This window comes from Geotrypetes seraphini, chromosome 4 (assembly GCF_902459505.1).
Source record: "Geotrypetes seraphini chromosome 4, aGeoSer1.1, whole genome shotgun sequence".
In the NCBI taxonomy this organism is placed as follows: domain Eukaryota; kingdom Metazoa; phylum Chordata; class Amphibia; order Gymnophiona; family Dermophiidae; genus Geotrypetes; species Geotrypetes seraphini.
The window spans coordinates 126,455,879-126,478,832 of record NC_047087.1 but is presented as its reverse complement, the minus strand read 5'-3'; the positions used below and the strand labels follow the sequence as shown (position 1 = coordinate 126,478,832).

Sequence of the window (22,954 nt, the reverse complement as noted above, 5' to 3'; positions counted from 1 at the left end):
GATCACTGGGGTAGTGTGTGGGGGTCTGTGTTATGTGTTTTCAGTGATTATCTGGTGAGTTTAGGTGGGTTTTAGTGACTTAGACCATGTTTTAGATCACAGTTCTTCAACCGCCGGTCCGCGGACCGGTGCCGGTCTGCAGAAAATTCTTGCCGGTCCACACAGGACCGGCGAGATCGAGGAGCTGTAGTTTGCGCATGGCCGGAGAGATAATGGGGAGCCTCCGACAGCGTGCTTTCTCCCCTCCCAGCGGCTCTCCTTACTTACAAGAGCAACGATTCAGGAAGGAAGCCTTGGAACTTTTACTGAGTCGGGCCGCCTCTGATGATGCAACTTCCGCTTTCCTCAGAGGCGGTGCGACCCAACAAAGGACCCGAGGCTGCCATATTGAATCGCTGCGCTGGCAAGTAAGAAGAGTTGCAGGGAGGGGAGAAAGCCACTTTTAGAGGCTGGGAAGCTGCTGGGCATGGTGAAAAAAAAGGGACAGCTGCTACTGGACCTGGAGAGGGAGAAGGATAGATCATGCTGGGAGGGGAGGAGGGAAGGAGTCTGGGAAGCTGCTGGGCAAGGGGAAAAAGGGACAGCTGCTACTGGACCTGGAGGGAGGGAGAAGGAGAGATGCTGCTGGGAAGGGAGGAGGAAAGTAAAGGGAAAAGAGTTACTGCTGGACAGGGGGAGGAGGGAAGGGAGAAGAAAAAAGGAAGGAAACAGCTGGCAGGGAGATTAGAGGAGGGGAAGGGGAGAGACAGGAATGAGATGGGAAGGGGGGTTAGCAGAGAAATTGAGAGGGACAAAGATGCTAGATCTGGTGTAAGAGAGATAAAAATGAAGAGAGCAGTGAAGCTGGAATGAATCATGTAAAAAGGAGAGAGGGGGGCATAGGCTGGATGGAAAGGGGAGAGGGGCATAGAAAGAAGACAAATAACCATATGGAAGGGGGAGAGGTCAGACAGTAGATGGAAGGGGCAGAAGCTGGATTGAAGAGACAGAGAGGGCAGATGCTGGAAGGAAGAGAGTGAAAAGAAGATGAAAGCAGAAACCAGAGACTACAAAAAGGTAGAAACAAATAATTTTATTTCTATTTTATGATTAGAATATATCAGATTTGAAATATATATCCTGCTAGAGCTGGTGTTAGACATAACTGGGGACTGCAAAGTGCAGGCAGTGGCTTAGGGCTCTTTCTGACCAGGGGGCCAGTTGCCCTAGTTGCACTCCCCTAACCCTATTCTGCTATGTGTGACTGCGGTATTCTGTTAGCATGATATTTCTGTGTAGCATTCTGTAATAATTTGGCTTATTCAATTTTCTTGATAGTAGAGGGGATATATGTGAAGGGGAGGGGAGACATGGGTTTTGTTGATCCTTGCTCTGTATTATTTGTATTTATAAAATGACAATTGTACAGAATATTGTTTCTTTTTATACTTTAATAAAATACATTCAGTATAAAATCATAACTGAGGCTTGTGCGGATGGGATCAGATGGTTTGTGAGGACCGAGCTCGCGGAGACGGGGCGGAAATGGGGTTTTTTAATTTCAGTCCTAGTAGTTTGACGGTCCACAAAATAATTTTTTTTTGTCCGCCGGTCCATAGGTGTAAAAAGGTTGAAGAACAATGTTTTAGATGGTCTAAATCAAAACATCAAACTTTTCTCTACGCTCTGTTGTTTAACTTTTGGTTATACATGCTGTACGACTAAGTCTAAGCCGGCCCACGTCCCGCCCAACTCCCGCCCTCGACACGCCTCCCGAAACTCCCCATTTAGCTTTGGAGGTTGAGCGGCTCTATGAAGGCCTAAGTCGCTTAGAAATACGTCCAAAACCCGGTTTGATTATCGGCACTTGGACGTTTTAGAGAAATTTAGGCCGGTTTTTGGACGTTTTTCTCTTTTGATTATGAGCTCCATAGTATATAGTATATATATCCCTATTTTTTTTTTTTTTTTTTACTTGCTGTGATGGCAGCAATAGGTTTCCCTCCCCTTGTGGTATCAAAATAGGCCTGAGGGGAGGGAACAAATGAAGAAGAAGAACACGGCCTAATGAAATCTTCTCAATGGTGCAGCCTGCAGAGTCCCTGCATGGGAACCACCGTCCCATTGTGCCTATTAGCCGCTGAAAGCATCCTCGTTCCCAACGCTTATCTTGGCGCTATTGGGAGATCTGAGAGCTGCCTTTTATTATTGATTGCCGCCAATGCTGGGGTGCAGCCAGCTGAGGTGGAGCGGCACTTCCCTTCCTTGCTGGACCGTAGCAGAGCCCTGAGGGGAGGGAGCCAAAAATATCTTTTGCTTCGCCGTTGCTCTCTCCATTCCGGCGCAAAACTTTTTCTCCATATGAGTTGCCGCCGATGCTGGTACCTTGTTATCAGCCCAGCTGAGGCGGAATGACATTTCCCTCCCCTGCCGGATCGAATCAGAGCCCTGAGGGGAGGGAGCCAAAGGAATCTTCTGCTGCCTCGCCAGTGCTGAAACTTTTTTGTCAGTGTTGGCGGTTGTATGCTGCCCTCCGCTGCCGGAACCGAAGCAGAAGGAGCCATAGCAATCAGCTGTTAGTTCTCTGGCATTTGTTCCGTGCCAGCTTGCAGCGACATCGACGCATGGACATTCGTACTGAGAGAGTCACAATCCTAGCGGCTGCAGTGCGAGAAAAAATGGCAGGCCCGTGTGAAGAGACACAAACCCATGCTTGCTCTGAAGAAAAAATGTTGATTTTTTGTCTTTTTAAACAAAGGTTGTTAGAGGTAAAAATACTTGTGGTTAGCAGAGTTATCAGTTGGTTTGAAAGTTCCGTCTTGCTCACTGATAGGACTTTGCTAACAGATGGGAATTATACTTTAAAAAATATATATATCTTCCCACCGGGCTAGAAAGCCAAAGCTTTCTGACTAAAACTATTTTATTCTTTTGAATGTTTTTCTCTGAGAATAGGGGAGAGCCACAACAGAACAGGAGCGGGTCAGAAAAAAACTGACAGGAGGAGGGGAGGGGGCTCGAGGAATAGGGAAATCCTACACATGCTCAATAAGCTTAAAAGCTTACTATAGCTAGGGGAGAGTACCGACGCAGTTGGCTTAGTCAGAGACTTCACCATCAAGTGGGACTGCATATCCCCTGTCTTTCTCCGGAGAATGTGTGTGTGTGCCTTAGTTAGCTAATAGAGTTCTTAATTACAACTTCTACATGTCTTTCTACCTTAAACATCTGGCAAAGAAGTGACTGATTATGAACAACATATTCCTTAAGACTATCTGGGAGATTTTCAGCAGATTACTCACAATATCCTTCAAACCAGGAAATATATGGCAAGAACAATATTTTATGCATTTGAGCTGACATCAAGAGCATCTGCCATGTCTGTAGCTATGAGACGTCTTGCTTGGCTGCTAGTTTCTGATATGGATATTAATCTTCAAGATCAATTAGCCAACATACCATGCCTTGGTCAATAACTTTTTGATGACCCCATAGAGGCGACTACTCAAAAGCTTACTCAGCATGAGCAAAATTGGAACTCTTTAAATAGATTTAAGACTAAGAGTTAACAATCTAAGCCTGCTACAAAATCTTCTTATTCCTACAAGAGAACGTATCCTGCATACTCTTTTACAAAGCCTTCACCATAGAAGAAACAAAAAACAACAGAGACCTCAGAAGGCTCAGTCTTCAGCCCCTCAAAAGCCAGCTCAGTCTTTTTGATGTGCTTCTAGAGAGTATGGCCAAAATTCCTCCTTCTCCGCCTCTTCCCCAACCAATTGGAGGTTGCCTGCAATTGTTTCATCAGCGTTGGACTCTCATCACTCATGTACCACTGGGTCCTAAAAGTCATCAAGGAGGGTTATTCTCTCTATTTTGTAACCATTCCCCTGACCCACCCTCCAAGAGAGTCCTCTTCACATCCCAGAAAATGTCCTTTCTTCAGGAAATCAAAGCTCTGTTTCAACTAAATGCCATCAAAGTGGTTCCCCTTCTCAGAAAAATCAGAAGTTCTACTTCAGGTATTTTCTAATTCCAAAGATGGGAGGTCATCGTCCAATTCTTGACCTCTGAGACTTAAACAAATATCTAGTCAAAGAGAAATTTTGTATTCTATCTTTAGGGTCACTATACCCTCTTCTAAATCAAAATGATTAGTTATACTCTCTAGACCAGTGGTTCCCAACCCTATCCTGGAGGTCCACCAGGCCAATCAGGTTTTCAAGCTAGCCCTAATGAATATGCATGAGAGAGATTTGCATATAATGGAATGCAAATCTGCTTCATGCATATTCATTAGGGCTATCCTGAAAACCCGATTGGCCTGGTGGTCCTCCAGGACAGGGTTGGGAACCACTGCTCTAGACCTCACAGAGACCTACACACACATCCATACATCCCGTCCACAGAAAGTTTCTGCATTTTTGAATAGCTCATCAATACTACCAATACAAAGTTCTACCATTCGGCCTGTCTTCTCCAAGAGTTAAGGGCCTGATTCTGTATAGGACACCTGGTCTCAGTAGCCGCCTAAGCAGCTTTTGAGAATCACACACAGGTATCCTATATAGAATCACATCTGCCCACGTAACCACCCTGATACTTTAACCAGCGTCCATATCACATGAACCAGTTAGAGAATCGTGTTGCCACTGAGCTAATCTTGGCACGGGAATCTCCCTGCCATGATCAGTTTAGCGGCTGCAGCAGGGAACCTGTCCCCCCTGTGAAGTCAGCCGGTAAGAGGGATGCCCACTGAAGCCCCCACCCAAATGTCCATGGCAGGAGGAGTGCCCAATTTCACCTGCTGCCACCTGCTGAGGCATCCCCCGGCAGGAGGGATGCCTACTTCCCCTGATGCTGGCTCCATCATCCCCCGAACCCCACCAAACACTCCCCAACTCCACCCCTGACATTTCCAGTTACCCCAAGATCCCCCTGCCACTCCCTGCCACCCCTAGACCACTCCCCAACACCCCCAAGATCCCCCTGCCACCCTCCAAACCCCCCTAAAGTCCCCCGTACCTTTATCTGATGGCCGTCAAGAGGGATGCCTACACACTCCTGCCAGCAAACCCACTACTGCAAATAGTGGGCCTTCCCCTTCCCGGTGCATTCTGGGATGCACTGGGGAGGGGCCTAAGGCTCTGATTGGCTCAGACGCTTAAGTCCCCTCCCATAGGAAGGGCTTTAGACACCTGGGCCAACCAGTCTTAGGCCTCCTTCCTACTGTATCCTTGGATGCACTGGGAGTAGCTTAAGACTTCAATTGGCCAGATACCTAAAACCCCTCCCATGGGAGAAGCATACATTTCAGGCACCTATCGCGGCCCTAGGGAGATGCCTAAGGCTGCCTAAGCTCGCCTAAGGCCACTTCTGGGTGAAACCACGCCTAGCCTTGGGCAATTTTAAGTGGCCCTAGGCTCGAAAAATATCTACAGTGTAAGCAACCTGCCTTGGGGTGTTTGGTTTTTTTAAAAAGTGCATCTCAATTGGCTGGTTAGACAGCGGTAGGAGGCCAACCGCCACCTACAATTGGGATGCTGTTTATAGAATTTGGCCCCAAGTGTCTAGTGATTGTGGCAGCAATCCTACAAACTCAAGGGTTTCAAGTGTTTCCATATCTAGACGACTGGCTAATAAAAGCTACATCTCCTCAAACAGTGCTGTCGGCAAAACAGTTGATAATAACTTTTCTTCAGCTTCTAGGAAGTTAACTTCCTAAAGTCATAGCTTCAACCTTCTTAACTGCTACAATTCATAGGAGCCCTTCTCGACACTGTTCGTCTAGGTGTTTCTACCTCAATAAAGACAAGACACTTTGCTTCTTCTTTGCAATCAAGTCTCTACTCTACAAACCATCTCAGCAAGACATTTGATGTGACTCATAGGTCAGAAGGCCTCCATAAGAACATAAGAACTGCCGTTGCTAGGTCATACCAGTGGTACATTGTGCCCAGCAGTCCGTTCACACGGCGGCCCTTAGGTCAAAGATCAGTGCCCTAACTGAGACTAGCCCTACCTGCATATGTTGTGGTTCAGCAGGAACTTATCTAACTTTGTCTTGAATCCCTGGAGGGTGTTTTCCCCTATAACAGCCTCCGGAAGAGTGTTCCAGTTTTCTACCACTCTCTGGGTGAAGAAGAACTTCCTTACGTTTGTATGGAATCTATCCCCTTTTAACTTTAGAGAGTGCCCTCTCGTTCTCTCTACCTTGGAGAGGATGAACAAACCTGTCCACAGCTCATGTTACCCCCTTTGCAAGACATCATCTCAGATCAGATCAGTGAACTGTATCATCTCAATGGTCTCAAGTTCTCGTTCCCTTATCTCAAAAGATCACAGTCACCTCACCTCTACTTTAATCCCTTCAGTAGTGGACGGATCCGTCAAATTTTTCCAGGGGTCTGCTGTTTCATGTCCCTCCACATCAGAATATACTCACCATGGATGTATGCTTGGGGGCTTACCTTGATAGTCTCGGAACACAAGGCTGGTGGTCTGCTCTAAGAGCAGACATTCCACATCAACCTGTTAGAGCTATGGGCAATTCACAATGCTCTAAAAATCTGTCAAGAGAGTCTTTCCAACCAAGTACTCCTTGTTCGAATAGACAATGAAGTAGGGATGTAATACATTAACAAACAAGGAGGAACAGGCTCTCTCCCTCTCTCTCAAGAGGCAGAATACATATGGAACTGGGTGATTCTCGAAACATATTTCTCAGCCATATATGTACAAAGTAAACTGAATACTGACAAGCTCAGCAAATTTCTACAACCACACAAGTGGACTCTGAATTCCAAAGTCTTGCACCACATCTTCTTACTAAGGGGGATTCCTTAAATAGACCTGTTTGTCTCTCTCCCTCAATCACAAATTGCCTCAATTCTGCTCCAAATAGTACTCTCCTCATTGTCTTAAAGCAGATGCCTTTTAGAAAATTGTTAAAGACTCAACTCTTTGATAGGCTGGTATCTTAATGCATTCTGCTTCATTTTTTCAATCAAGTTCCTTATATTCATCTTGATGTATTTTATCTGTTCTATGCATTACTTCTTTCCCTGACATGCTGGTATTTTATTGCCTGTCTGGCCGGCATTTAACAGCTCTTTTTAAACTGTCAACAATGCTTCCCCAATTTTAAACTGTTGTTTTCTTTTCTGCATTATATTGTAAATGCTTTCTGTTTTTATCTGTTTTTAAGTCCATTATTCTAATTTGTATTTTATCTGTATCCCATGTATTAGCTCACCTTGTTGTGAACCGCCTAGAACTTTTTCGGTATGACGGAATATAAGAATAAAATTATTATTATTTCTTCTAGATTGGACGAACAAATTCCTTTATGCATTTCCACCAATCCTTCTCATTCTCAAGACCTTAGTCAAGCTCAAGAGCAAATCAGCCACCATGATCCTGATAGCTCCCCCTTCTACTTCAGCTGATTGACAAGGATCCGATTCCTTTACAAATCTTTTCATCTCTGCTCACTCAGAGTCAAGGATCTCTATTAACATCCCAATTTGCAATCTCTGCAGAATTTAATCTCTCTGACTCAGTACAAGTGATTATAGCTGCTTCCAGAAAACCTCTATTAAGCAATGCTGTCAACAGAAGTGGACATGCTTCCATTTTTGTGGTACTCTCCATCATCAAGATGCTTCCTCCTCCTCTTTTCCTTCAATGTTGGATTATCTTCTCCATATATCCAATTCTGGGCTGAAAACCACCTTGGTCAAAGTTCACCTCAATGCTGTTAGTTCTTTTCATGTTCCTGTCAACAATGAATCTCTAGCCATTCATCCACTTGTTTCCTGGTTTATAAAAGAACTTTTCAACTCCAAACCTCCGCTCAAGCCACCTCCAGTTGTCTGGGATCTTAATGTAGTCCTCAACAGTTTGATTAAACTACAATTTGAACCCCTGGCATCTACTCCTCTTAAGTTTCTCACTTGGAAAGTGGTCTTCTTGATTTCTATCACTACCGCCTGTAGAGTGAGTGAGCTTCAGGCATTGGTTCTGACCCAACATACATAGTTTTTCATCATGATAAGGTACTTCTCCAGACCTAGCCAAAATTCCTTCCAAAAGTAGTCACGGAATTTCATCTAAATCAATCCATTGTGCTTCCAGTTTTCTTCCCAAAGCCTCATTTTCATCCTGGTAAAACAGCTCTTCATATATTGGACTGTAAGTGTGCCTTGGCTTACTACATACAAAGGATTCAACCGCACAGGACTTCACCTCAACTGTTCATCTCTTTTGATCCTAACAGACTGGGCCAGCCTGTAACCAAGAGAACTATTTCCGCATGGCTGATGGCCTGTACAGTGGTACCTCAGAATCCGAAAGCCCCAGAACTCGAACGTTTTGGAATCTGAACTTATTTTTTTTGTAAATTTTGTCTCGGAATCCAAACGCTTCTTTGGAATCCGAACCAGCGTTGCTCAGCCCAAAGCTTCCCCTCTAACGCAGCTTCCTGTTTCCGCCTGGGAGGAAAGCTTTGGGCTGAGCAATGGTTGCAGTTCCTGTATGCTCGGATCTTGCTGCCTCTGCCACATGGGACCGATCTTGCTGCTTCTTCCAGGGAGACCCGATCTTGCAGCCTCAGACAGGTGGGCCTGAACTTGCTGCTTTTTCCAGGGGGACCCGATCTTGCTGTGTCAGACAGGTGGGCCCGATCTTGCTGCCTCAGCCAGGGGGAACTGATCTTGCTATTTCAGCCAGGGGGAACTGATCTTGCTATTTCAGCCACGGGGGACCCAATCTTGCTGCCTCTGCCAGGGGGACACAATCTTGCTGCCTCAGCCAGGGGGACCCAATCTTGCTGCCTCTGCCAAGGGGACCCTATCTTGCTGCCTCTGCCAAGGGGACCCAATCTTGCAGCCTCTGCCAAGGGGACCTGGTCTTGCTGTTTCTGCCACTGACCCAATCTTGCTGCCTCAGCCAGGGGGACCCAATCTTGCTACCTCAGCCAGGGGGACCCAATCTTGCTACCTCAGCCAAGGGGACCCGATCTTGCTGTCTCAGCCAAGGGGACCCGATCTTGCTGCCTCTGCCAAGAGGACCTGATCTTGCTGCCTCTGCCAAGAGGAACCGATCTTGCAGCCTCAGCCAGGGGGACCCGATCTTGCTGCCTCTGCCAAGAGGACCTGATCTTGCTGCCTCTGCCAAGAGGACCCGATCTTGCAGCCTCAGCCAGGGGGACCCAATCTTTCAGCCTCAGCCAGGGAGACCCGATCTTGCTGCCTCTGCCAAGGGGACCTGGTCTTGCTGTTTCTGCCACTGAGCCAATCTTGCTGCCTCTGCCAAAGGGACCTGGTCTTGCTGTTTCTGCCACTGAGCCAATCTTGCTGCCTCTGCCAGGGGGACCTGGTCTTGCTGTTTCTGCCACTGAGCCAATCTTGCTGCTTCTGCCAAGGGGACCTGGTCTTGCTGTTTCTGCCGTGTGGGTCCGATCTTGTTCCTGCACAGCCCTCAGGCCACCTATGTTAGTCACGTGTCCAGTGGAAAATAAAAGCAAGAGGAAAGCTGTTAGAGCTACAATTGAAGTTAAGAAAGAGCTTATTGCTAAGCATGAAAGCGGTACACGTTTGGTTGATCTTGCTGCTATGTTTGGGATGCCTAAATCGACTGTGTGTACAATTTTGGAAAATAAAGGAGCTATCAAAGCAGCTAATGTGGCCAAAGGGGTTACTACACTGACCTCTAGGAGATCAAAAAGCATGAAAGAAATAGAAAAATTGCTCTCTATTTGGATTAATGGAAGACAGCTTGCTGGCGATGTGATTTCAGAGACAATCATTTGTGAGAAAGCCAAAGTTCTTCACGATGATCTAGTGAAAGGCCTGCCTGATACTACTGATGAAAAGGAGGAGTTTAAAGCCAGTAGAGGGTGGTTTGAGAACTTTAAGAAAAGGACTGGGATCCATAGTGTTGTTATGCATGGGGAGGCAGCCAGTTCTAATCTTGAAGCAGCTGAAGAGTTTGTAAAGGAGTTTAAGGAGTTTGTGATCAGTGAGGGCTATGTTTCGAACCAAGTGTTCAATTGTGACAAAACTGGCCTCTTTTGGAAAAAGATGCCCAGGCAAACATACATCTCAAAGGAAGAAAAGTCTGTACCCGGCCATAATAATAATAATAATAACAGTTTATATCTACAGGACCGTGAAGTTCTATGCGGTTTACAAAGATTAAAAGATGGTACAAATTGATTGAACTTAACAGGGTGGAAGCTAGTGATTAACAGCTCAAGGGATCAGTTATTGAGGAAAAAGAGTTGTACGGGTCAGCTGCCTAGATACTTCAGGAACAGATATGTTTTTAGGCGTTTCCTGAATTCCCCATAAGTAGTAGGCGTAAACAATTGTTCTAGATCTTTACCCCATAATGCTGCCTGATGTGAGAAAAGGTGTTGATGGTGTCTTTTGAGTTTACATCCTCTAACTGGGGGGAAATGAAGTTCAAATGTGAGCTTTTCTTTTGTCTGTTGGCTGAGAAGGAGAAAAGGTCAGTTATGTGTTTAGGGGCTAGACCGTATAGTACTTTAAAGCAGAAACAGGCGAACTTAAACTTTACGCATGCCTCCATCAGTAGCCAATGCAGCTGTCGGTAGAAAGGTTTCACATGATCAAACTTCTTCAGCCCGAAAACTAGTTTGACCGCTGCATTTTGCACCAATTGTAATCGTCGCATTTTCTTTTGGGAAATTGCTAAATAGGTGATGTTACAGTAATCAAGTTGACTCAGTACGAGGGATTGTACCAGGATTCTAAATGCTGACATATCAAAATATGCTCGAATGGATCGAAGTTTCCAGAGAGTGAAAAAACCCTTTCTGATTAAGGAGTCTACCTGGTCCTTCATGGTTAAGCACTGGTCTAGTGTTACACCCAATACATTCATTGTAGACTGAATAGGATAACTAAGTTTATTGATGCTTAGTGGTGTTTTGGTGTCAAGCGAGTGTGGCGAAGCTACAAAAAATTTTGTTTTTTCTGAATTAAGTTTCAGTTTGAATTCAGTCATCCATTGCTCCATCAAATTTAGTGCTTCTGATGCCTTGAGAGTAACTTCCGAGAGAGAGTTAGTAAATGGAATGATGATCGTAAAGTCATCTGCGTAACTAAATAATTTTATCCCCAGCTGGGTCAACTGTGCACCTAGTGAGGACATGTAGACATTGAAAAGCAATGGGGATAGTGGTGACCCTTGCGGTATGCCAGATGGATTGCTCCAGGTATCAGAGAGATCGTAATTGAAATGTATTTGATAGGTAAGGGACATAAGGAAGCCTCGAAACCAGTCCAACACCTCTTCCCTAATACCACTTGCATCTAGGCATTGTAGCATTTTCCCATGCTCAACTAGGTCAAAGGCAGAGCTCATATCATAAGCCAATGAAAGACCGCCTTACTCTTTTGGTGTGCTGTAATGCTAGTGGGGACTGCAAGATCAAACCTCTCCTTGTATACCATTCAGAAAACCTACGGATCTTTAAGAAGAACAACATCATTAAGAGCAAACTTGCACTACTGGGGTTTTTCTTTGTACCGTGTAAGGTATGGATGTGTGTGCCTGGGTGGGTGCTGTAGGGATGTTGGATGGACTGTGAGGGGGGTGCTTGGTGAGGTTTGTGGTGTGGGCGTGCGATGGCAGATGTGTGGTTGTTGGGGAGGGGTTTTAACACAAAATGTCAATTGTGATGGGCGTGCACTACTGGGGTTTTTCTTTGTACCGTGTATTTCTCTGGTTGGCCTTCTTTTTTATGTTGTTCCCGACTGTTGTTGATGGCTATGTTCCGGCTGTTTGCCCATGGATGTATGTTCCTTTGCAATTGTTAATAAAGATATTGAAAAAAAAAAAAAAGAGCAAACTTAATGTTATGTGGCTATCGAATGTGAAAGCATGGATTACCAGGCAGTTCTTCACTGAGTGGATACACGATGAGTTTGCTCCCGATCAAGGCTCTCCTTGTCCTCAACAATTCTCCAGCACATCCACCAGGGCTGGGGAATAATTTGGTGGGTGAATATAGCTTCATCGAGATCAAATTTTTGGCCCCCAGTACCACTCCTCTTATACAGCCAATGGATCAGCAGGTGATCTCAAACTTCAAAAGTTATGTTCCAGAGATGTTTTGAAGTTGCAAATGAAACGGAACTGACTCTGCGAGAGTTCTGGAAGGATCACTACAATATCCTCCATTGCCTAACAATCATTGAGAAAGCATGGAGGGAAGTGTCTTTGAGAACATTGGTCTCTATCTGGAAAAACCTCTGGCCAGAATGTGTTGCTGAAAGGAACATTAAAGACTTTGAAGAACCACCTGTTGTTCCTGACATCATATCTTTAGCAAATCCATGGGTTTGGAAGTCAGCAAAGAGGATGTCAACAAGTTAGTGGATGATCACAAGACAGAGCTGACAACGGAAGAACTTCAGCACCTCAACCAGCAGCAGAAAGAAGTAGCCCAAGAAATTTATTCAGGGGAGGAAGAGGGAGACGCAGGTACCATACCCACAGCTGAAATCAAGGATCTGCTCAGCATGTGGTCAAAAACACAGGCAGTTGTAGAGAAGTGGCACCCCGATAAAGCCCTTGTTAGCAGGTGTGTTAACTTATTCAATGATAATATCATTGAACATTTTAGAAAAGTTCAAAAAGGTCGTCATCATCAAACCACTTTGGAACGTTGGTTCGCAAAAGACACCACCAGAATACAGAGACCAGAACCATCTGAACCACCTGATATCAAAACAGAAGGTGACCCCAAGCCCTCTACAAGTGGTACCTTGGCAAAGAGCCTTACAACAATATTCCAGAGTCTAACAACAATATTCCAGATCCATGGTGAGACCTCATCTGGAATATTGTGTACAATTCTGGAGGCCACATTACCAAAAAGATGTTCTGAGAGTTGAGTCGGTTTAGCGAATGGCCACCAGGATGTTCTCGGGACTCAAGGATCTCCCGTATGAGGAACGGCTGGGTAAGTTGCAGCTATACTCACTCGAGGAGCGCAGAGAGAGAGACGAGACATGATTGAGACATTCAAATATATCACGGGCCGTATCGAGGTGAAATAAGATATCTTTTTTCTTAAAGGACCCACGGCAACAAGAGGGCACCGTTGAAAATCAGGAGTGGGAAACTTCATGGCGACAACAGACAGTATTTCTTCACCGAAAGGGTGGTTGATCATTGGAATGATCTTCCACTGCAGGTAATCGAGGCCAGCAGCATGCCAGATTTTAAGAAAAAATGGGATAAGCATGTGGGATCTCTTCATGGAAGAAATTAGGGGGGGTGGGTCATTAGAGTGGGCAGACTTGATGGGCTGTGGCCCTTTTTTGCCGTCATTTTCTATGTTTCTAAGGAGCAGAATGAAGACACCACAACCATCTGAACTATCTGATGCCAACACAGAAGGTGATCCCAAGCCCTCTACAAGTGGTACCTTGGTAAAGAGCCTAAAAAGGAGCAGAATGAAGACACCTGCCTGGTAACACATGCTTTCACATTCTATCTCCACCTGAACCACTAGAGGATAATCTGGAAAGTGACTTGCCTTTCTAGCAATAATCTACCTCATGTTCCAGGTTCCAAATCATGATTGGTAATCATTGGTTATTTTAAATTACTGTACTGAACATTACTCTACTGTACAGTACTGTATTACAGTATCATTGGTTAATACAGTATCTAAGAGTGTTATGAATAAAAAATTACAAAACAAGCTGGACTTATTTCACAGAGGCTTCGGTGTTGCCGGTCTTGTCCACTGCTTCTTATTATTTTAAATGCTACAGCGCTGAAACTAGACGATGGCAAACGTTTCATGATAAGCTAATAATTTCTTCAGGGCTCTGGAATTGCAAGAACAGTAGTTGTCCCATGTTCAGTTGCCTAGCTTCAGCACTGTAGTGTCTAACACAATAAGAAGCAGCGGACAAGACTGGTAACACAGAAGCCTTTGAAAAATAAGTCCAGCTTGCTTGCTTTTCTTTTTCACAGACTGGTTTCTTTACATTACTATACTGAAAATTACTCTACTGTACTGAGAGTGTTATGAATAAAACATTACAAAACAAAACTAGTGTGTTTACTGTTATATTTATTTGAAAATACAGTTTATATTGTTTTCAATGGGAAAACTTGTCTTTAGAACTCGAATTGAGTTCAGGAATGGATTAATGCCATTTCTATTGTTTTCAATGGGAACAATTGTCTTGGAAATCGAACTGAGTTTGGGAATGGATTACATTCGGATTCCGAGGTACCAGAACGGATTAATGGAGTTTTTATTGTTTTCAATGGGAACAATTGTCTTGGAACTCAAATGTTTCGGAACTCGAAGTGAGTTCGGGAATGGATTAAGTTCGGTTTCCGAGTTACCACTGTATTTCCTTTTGTTATGCTCAGGCTGAGCTCCAGCTTGAGGGATGCATTACAGCATACAAAGTATGAGCTATAGCAGCATCATTAGCTTTCTTACATCTAACTCCCATTGATGAAATTTACAAAGCAGCTATTTGGTCCTTGATTCACACATTCACATCTCACTATTGTCTAGAATCCTGTTCCAGACAAGATGGTCCTGCTCGATACTGTTTAACTCAGGGCATTCCTACCTCAACCAAGACAGTCAAGCATACCATCTTCAGTTCATCTCAGCCAGACAAATTATGAGACTATTGGGCCATTTGGTGTCTACGGTTCATGTTACTCCCTTTGTGAGACTTCATCTCAGAACAGCTCAGTGGTCTCTGGTGTCTCAAGTTTCAAGTTAATTTAAAATTTGATAAAATCGCTTTTTCAGAAATTTCAAAGCAATGAACAATTAAAAATAGGAAAAACAAACAATTTATTGGGGGAACGCTGACACATTTCAAAGAAGAGGAAAGTAAAAGGAGGAATTTCAATTGGTATAGGAAAGAGAATGGAGAAGGGAAATGACAAGAGGGAATTATATCAATCAATGTCAGGTTTGCTCTAGGATGAATTAATCAAAAGCGTCCTTGAATAGGTAACTTTTTAATTTCCCTTTAAACTTTTCAAGTGTTTTTTCTTCCCTTACCATGGCTGGTAGCAGATTCCAAATTTGAGGGGCAATGACTGAGAAAAGTGTGTTACGCCTGGTGTTGATTGTTCGCAGGGATGGAATAGTGAGAAGATTTTTATCCTCTGATCGTAGAGTATGAAATGGATTATAACGGGTAATAACTCTATCCAAGAATAGTGGGTAATAACTCTAATCCAATGGTCTTAAGCTTTCAATCCATTCTCATAGAGCTTTACAGTCACATCAGTGCTTTGTCAGTCTCTTCAGTGGTGCATAAATTCATCAAAGGTCCTGACCACAGACTCATCCATGTATGCTTGGGAAGCTTACCTGAACAGTCTCTGGATACAAGATCACTGGTCTGCACAAGAACAGAAGCGCCACATAAACCTTTTGGAACTCAGAGCGATTTGTAATGCTCTGAAGACTTTTCAACACAACATATCCAATCACATCCTCCTGGTCCATTCGGACAATCAAGTCACAATGAATTACATAAACAGGCAAGGAGTGATGAGTTCTCGGACTCTCTGCCAGGAAGCCGATAAGATTTGGACCTGGGCAATTGTTCAAAACATATATCTCAAAGCTGTCTATGTTCAAGCAGCACAAAATACACTTGCTGACAAACTTAGCAGATATCTTCGACCGCACGAGTGTACACTCCACTCCAAAGTCTTGCATCGGATATTCTCTCTTTGGGGGAGTCCTCAGATGGACCTTTTTGCATCCCCCAGCAATCACAAACTACCTCAATTTTGTTCTAAGCAATTCTCTCCTCAGTGTCTGGAGGCAGATGCCTTTCTCCTAGATAGGACGGGCAAGTTCTTTTATGCTTTCCCTCCAATTCCTCTCATTCTCAAAACACTGGTCAAGCTCAAGCAAGAATCAGCTACTATGATCCTCATAGCCCCTCGGTGGCCCAGACAACCATGGTACTTCCTTCTACTTCAACTCAAGGTCAAAGATCCAATAACCCTGCAGATCTTTCCATCTCTTCTAACTCAGAGTCAAGGGTCTCTTTTACATCCCAATCTGCAGTCGTTGTACCTGACAGCTTGGTACCTCTCAGCCTGACTCCAGTAGAAGCTGATCTCTCTGATTCAGTCAAACTCATTTTAGAAGCATCCAGAAAACCTTCTACACAGAGGTGCTACCAACAGAAATGGACACGGTTTTCAGCATGGTGTACTCTTCATCATCAAGATGCTTCATCCTCCTCCATACCTTCAGTGTTGGAATACTTTCTGCACTTATCCAACTCACGTCTTAAAACCATTTCAGTCAGAGTTCACCTTAGTGCTATCAGTGCTTTTCATGTTCAAATCAACAATAAATCACTTGCGGTTCAATCTCTTGTTTCATTTGAATCAATCAATTGTGCTTCCAATTTTCTTTCAAAAGCCTCACCCTGGAGAAGCAGCTCTTCATACCTTGGACTGCAAACTAGCATTAGCTTATTATTTACAAAGGACTCAGTCTCACAGGACATCTCCAACAGATTGGGCCACCTAGTTACCAAGATAACTATTTCCACATGGCTTGCGGACTGTATTTCCTTCTGCTATGCTCAGGCTGGGCTAAAGCTCGGGGAGCTTGTAACAGCACAAAGTCTGAGCTATGGCAGCTTCAGTTGCATTATTGCGTTCCACTTCCATTGAATAAATCTGTAAAGCAGCTACTTGGTCCTCAGTTCACATGTTCACATCTCACTACTTTTTGGAATCATATTCCAGACGAGATGGGCACTTTGGCCAAGCAGTTTTTACAAAATTAATTTTCTTAAAGGCCAACTCTCCCTTCATCCCTCTGTAGTAAGCTAGGGAGTCCCATATGTGAGAATATGCTGCTTGCTTGTCCTAGGATAAAGCACAGTTACTTACCGTAACGTGTTATCCAGAGATGACAGGCAGATATTCTCCCAACCCTCCCACCTCCCGTGGTTGGGTTCTTAGCTTGCTAACAGAACTGAGGTGCCATGCGCCTCGGCAGGCAGAAAGGCAGGCGTGCATGCATGGTGCAGGCAGTCACGAAGTTTCTTAAAACTTAAAGTGGCAATACACTTACCCATTGTTCATACCGGGCTCCATGGATTACGTCACCCCATATGTGAGAATATCTGCCTGCTGTCCCTGGATAACACCTGTTACAGTAAGTAACTGTGCTCTATTGATCCATTGGGCCAACTGCTGCAGGAGTTGAGACCTTTTTCATGGCTCCCTTTCTCTTTCCTATAGTTCAGACCACAGAGGAAATAATCTCCACAAATTCCATGTTGCTCCACAGAGCTCCAAGGGGCTCCCAAGAGACAAGGCATGCTACTTTGGACACACCCTGTGACAACATTTTGTAAGACACTAGACTTTTAAGCCTGACAAAACTCCTGATGACGAGGTTGTCTCACTAGATGCCTTCTGTTCCGCACCAGCTCTCCAGAAGACTCCTGTCTCTCTGTAACTTGCCACCACCAGGTAATTCTCTCCCCAACTTTAACACTCTAAGCATAAAATTGGGCACCCAACTTATAGAATTAGGGGGATATTGTGCTAAAGCTCCTGTTTTTCAACAACAATACTATAAATGACAATGCTACATCCAATTTCTGTGATCTGTTATTGAGAATCTATTCTGGGCCATTCCTTGGCAGCAAACTTCTATTTTGTCACAACTCTGTCCTTACCAATGTCCCACTTATCTTTATCATGCGAAGGCTGCAATGGTACATCTCGCTGGTGAAGAGGGCAACAGGAATAACAAAGCTGATTCCTCCAATTCTTGGGCATCAAACAAGCAGTAGCTACCACCATCATCTGACTGCATCAAGGACCCAAAACTGGAAGAAGAATCTGGAGTCCACATGATGTTACTGGAGAGGAAAATGATCACAGAGGTAGGTTGAGGATATTAAAGCTGCAGTGGAAGAGATTCAGCCAAGGAAGAGGAAGTGGAGAATGAGGAATGCCTGCAGAGGATAACTAACATTAGAAGGTCAAGGCAGAGGACACACTAATGCTTTCAATCAGTGTCCCTGAGCAGCTATAGGGCAATCAGTGATAGCAAGTGACATCTGACAGCAATGCTTCCTCTTCAAAGTAGAGATCTGTGGCCTCTGGAGGGATGTTCAGGAACTGGGAGCTATAGTACAAGATGGACTGAGTAACATCAGTTAAAGTCATGGGGTCATTGCTTTGGAGCTCCAGACCCTAAATCAGACCCTGACCTCCCTGCTTCACCAGCTAGTGGTGCACACAACATTCATTCATCTCTGTGCCAGCTCTCTCCCTACCTATCTTCTGTCTACTTGCTCTACTCCAGAGGTTGGCTCTACTAGTGAGAGATACCAATGCCTAGTCTTCCCTGACCTTCATGGGGCGGCCAAAGGTGATTCTAGGGTGGATCATGGTGGACCTGCCTCTCCAAGGCAGCTCTCATTGGCCCAGCAATTTTTATACTGTAGCATTTGTTTGACTGTGGCAGGGGAGAACATAGATTATCCCAGGACAAGCAGGCAACATATTCTCACATGTGGGTGATGTCATCCACGGAGCCCTGGTACGGACACTTTAAAAGTGCATTGCCACTTTAATTATTTTAGAAAGTTTGTGATAGTCCACACTGCGCATGCGCGAGTGCCTTCCTGCCCGACGTAGGTGCACAGCTCCTCAGTTGTGTTTTTTGCGGAGCTAAGTCGTTGTCTTTTTCAAACGCTCTTCATTTATGCCTTTTGCCTTCCTGCTCACACGTATTTTTTTTTTTAAATTGAAAAGCTTTTATTGAAAAAACACAGCAAACAATACATAGCAATTGCACATGTAATGCAAGAACAAATATACAAAGAGCAAAATATCACACCCCAAAACCGCTCACAGAAAGACAATCAGCAATAGAGACATGTGCGAGTTGTACAAACCAAGAATAACAAGCTAGAAATTCCACCCATACACAACCAATACCCCCCCTCCCCCCCCCCAGGGACAAAACACAATACCCACAGCATTCAATAAGGTTGAGAACAGTCTATACCAAACATAAACCACCAGTTCAATTCTAAGAACAGTTCAGGGCCCTCGACCACCCCTACCACATACCCCCACAGAAGTCCGAAATTGTCGCCATACATGAGCATAGCCATGCAGTTTACCATGCCTCAAAGCCGTTAAGTGATATAAATTCTGCCAGGTAAGCAAACGTTGCTCCACCAGGGCCCACGTGGGAGGAGGCACCTGATTCCATTGAGAGGCAATGGCCAATCTAGCAGCAGTGAATGCTAATTTACAGAACAAGGAGTCACCCCTGGCCAGGTCCAATTGATGCCAAAACAACAAGGCGTGTCGCCAATCGGCCGGAATCTGGACAGCCAGGATCCGAGATACCCGAGCAAAGACCTCCGTCCAGAATCCACACACCCGCCCACACTGCCACCACATATGAAAGTAGGTACCTACCTCCCCACAGCCCCTCCAGCAAAGCACACTTGCCCCCCCCTGCCAGCGAGCCACAGTCTGAGGGGTATAATACCATCGGAAAAGCACCTTATATCCGTTTTCAATCAGCAAAGCGGCTATACCCGCCGAGGAGATCTCCGCCCATATGTCTCCCCAAGTGTCCCAAGAAATAGCAGAACCACAATCATCCTCCCAGGCCTTCATATACGGAAGGGGAGCCCCCCGACAATTAAGACACCTATAGACCGCAGAGAGAGCTCCCTTCCGAAGCACTGGGCCCAATAATAGCTCAAAGGGCGTCTTACCACCCCTCAAGTCTCCCAAAATACCCGAGGACCTAATATAATGGAGAACCTGCATGTAGGGGAACCAATCCCGTATCCCAAGCCCATATTTGCCTCTAAGTTCCGTAAAGGGCCTAACCCCGCCCAAAACCGGGTCCCACAGCTGCCCCACACAAACCAAGCCCCGTGACTCCCAATCGGCAAACACTCCCCCATCCCCTCCCGGTGGAAAGCCAGGGTTATATCTCAATGGAGTATACCAGGAATGTCGCTTACTCCCCAGTAAACAAGCTTTGGTCTGATTCCATACCCTCAAGGAGGTCACCACCGAGGATACCCCCCCCCCCCGTCAGGCTCGCCCTACCAGGCACCCACGGCCGATGTAACAAAGGCACCCCCACACTCAACCGTTGCTCAATTTCCACCCACAGTTTCGGTGTCTGCGTCTGCCATTCCAGCAGGGCGCGCAGCTGGGCAGCTTGAAAGTATTTCACCACGTCCGGGACCCCCAACCCCCCGTCCCCTCTCCCCATGCACAAGACCTTCCTACTCACCCTTGGTCGTCTACCAGCCCAAATAAATTCAAAGATATGCCGCTGTACCCCCTCCAAAATTTTCCTATCCACCCAAAGAGGTAATACCTGAAAGAGGAACAACAAGCGAGGCAGAATCATCATCTTCACTATGGCCACCCGGCCCAACCAAGAAAAATACTGATCTTTCCAATTAAGTAAATCTTGGCGAATGCGACGAAAGAGCGGCGGGAAGTTGAGGTCATATAACTTCACTCCCGGCGGTCCAAAGTAAACCCCTAGATAGCGCAATGAATGGGCAACCCACCGAAACGGATACCTATCTCGGAGATAGGAAACCCGGTCAGCCGGCAAGTTAATGTTGAGGAGCTCCGATTTACCAACATTGACCCGAAATCCCGACACCTCCCCATAGGTCTCCAACTCCCGCAATATGGCCGGCAGAGAAGTTGCCGGGTCTTCCACCGTAAACAAAATATCATCCGCAAACAGAGCCAGCTTAAAATCCCCTCCCGGCACCGTGACCCCCTTAATATCCGGATTCATTCGCACACGCTGCGCCAGGGGTTCCACTGTCAAAGCAAAAAGAAGCGGAGAGAGGGGACACCCCTGACGTGTTCCCCTTGCTAGAGAAAAAGTCTCCGAATAGCTACCATTCACCTTTATGCAACTCAGAGGTCCACTATATAGGACCCGAATCCAGTCCCGCATTCTCGGGCCCAGACCCACAGACTCCAAGACCTGAAATAAGAAAGGCCAAGAAACTCTATCAAATGCCTTTTCAGCATCGATAGACAGAAACACCGTTTCTCTCACCCCCCCCCCTGGCCCGGTCATACAAATTGTAGACCCTACGTGTGTTATCACCCACCTGTCTACCAACCACAAATCCCGACTGATCCGGATGGATCAGCCGAGGGATCCAACTCATCAATCTGTCCGCCAGAATGCGCGTGAAGATCTTAGTATCCACCCCCAATAGGGATATCGGTCTATAGGAGGCACATTGGAGGGGATCCTTCCCCTCCTTGGCCAACACTGTCACCCCCGCCAAGAGCATAAAGAAGGGGAGGGCGCTATTCCCTTGCAAAGAATTGAGAAAACGCAACAAAGGGGGCAGCAGCAGATCTTGAAAACGTTTGTAGTACCGAACGGTAAAACCATCCAATCCAGGGGACTTACCAATTTTCATCGAACGCAGCGCACTACGAGCCTCAATCAATGTAAGAGGATGGTCCAGCCGTGCCACATCACCCTGTGCAATCTGGGGCAACCCAGCTGAAGTCACATAAGCAGCCTGGTCCCGGAAGGGCCCTGAAGCTTCTGGGGTATAGAGTTGTGAATAATAATCCACAAACCGAGCCCGTATAGCTTCCTCAGTCTGTAACACTTCCCCAGAGGCCGCCCGGATTGAAAGGATCTGATTTCGCGTCTGTCTCACCTTAAGACGATGTGCAACCAGGCGACTAGCTTTATTGGAAAATTCAAAATATCTCTGCTGGAGGAGCTGTAAATTATGGTGTAATCTATCCAAATCCAAAGCCTGGAGATCCCTACGGGCCTGAAGTAAGCGCTCCCGCAACACCACATTCCAAGGGGAACGCTTGTGTAAACTTTCCAACCTACCAATAACATTCAACAGACCAGCTGCCTCCTCCCGCCTTTTACGTTGCCGAGCCGACGACAGGGCTATCAGCCTGCCCCTAAGGGTAGCCTTTAACCCCTCCCAAACCGCCTCCAACGAGGCTCCACACTCCACGTTCACATCTAGATATTCTTGTATCCACCCTTCAATCTGCATTCCCACCTCTGGGTCATCCAGGAGACTATCATTAAAACGCCAAAATTTCCGTCCTTCCCCCCCACCCACCCCCTGGAATCGCAACCACACCGGGGCATGGTCCGACCACGTAAGGGATTCAATCCCTGCAGACTCCACCCTCCGGAGAAGTCCCCTCTCCACAAAAACATAATCAATTCTGAAATAAGAGGAGTGTATACCCGAAAAGTAGGTAAAGTCCTTCACCGAAGGATGGAGCCACCTCCAGCAATCCACTACATTCAAACCGGCCAACGCCTCACGCAACAGTTTACGATCCCTTCTCCCATAATGATCCGCCCTCCCCGAATTATCCAAGCACGGAGTCACCGTAAGATTGAAATCTCCCCCGAGAACCAGGGCCCCCCCTTAAACTTGAGGATCCGAGGGACCAACTCACTGAAGAAGATCCCCTGGCCCTCATTGGGGGCATAAACATTTACCAGGGAGTACAAGATCCCCTCAATCATCGCCTCCAGCATGATGTATCTGCCCTGAAGATCCCTCACCACCCTATGCACCTCACAGCGGATCCCCTTACGGATAAGGATACCCACCCCGCACCTCTTGGAAGTGCCCACCCGGGAAGCCCAAAATGCCTGCGGGAACCTATGATCCCCAACCAAGGATTCATGGGACTGTAGTAAATGAGTTTCCTGGACAAAGCAAACATCAGCCCTCAAACGGAACAATTCCCTATAAAAGGCCCTTCTTTTATTAGGGGAATTGAGACCCCTAATGTTATAAGAAACTAATTTAAACACCCCCATAGTTCAAATAAGTATAGAGAGAATGCAAACCCAACCCCAACAGATATGTCCCCTCTC

The 22,954-nt window shown here is 45.7% G+C and overlaps 1 protein-coding gene across 7 annotated transcripts in view; it reads left to right on the top strand.

Annotated features, from left to right (window-relative positions):
* The window catches only part of CCDC181 (coiled-coil domain containing 181), a 326,883-nt gene that overhangs the window by 262,627 nt on the left and 41,302 nt on the right, over positions 1-22,954 (top strand). Inside the window, exon 5 of one of the 7 annotated variants that reach the window (XM_033942641.1) lies at positions 7,307-7,422. The exons of the other annotated variants lie outside the window; for them this stretch is intronic. Within the exon in view, the coding sequence (XP_033798532.1) occupies positions 7,307-7,366 (60 nt within the window). The 3' untranslated portion in view covers positions 7,367-7,422. Of the gene's footprint in view, positions 1-7,306; positions 7,423-22,954 lie in introns of those variants that run through there. 7 annotated transcript variants of the gene reach the window in all.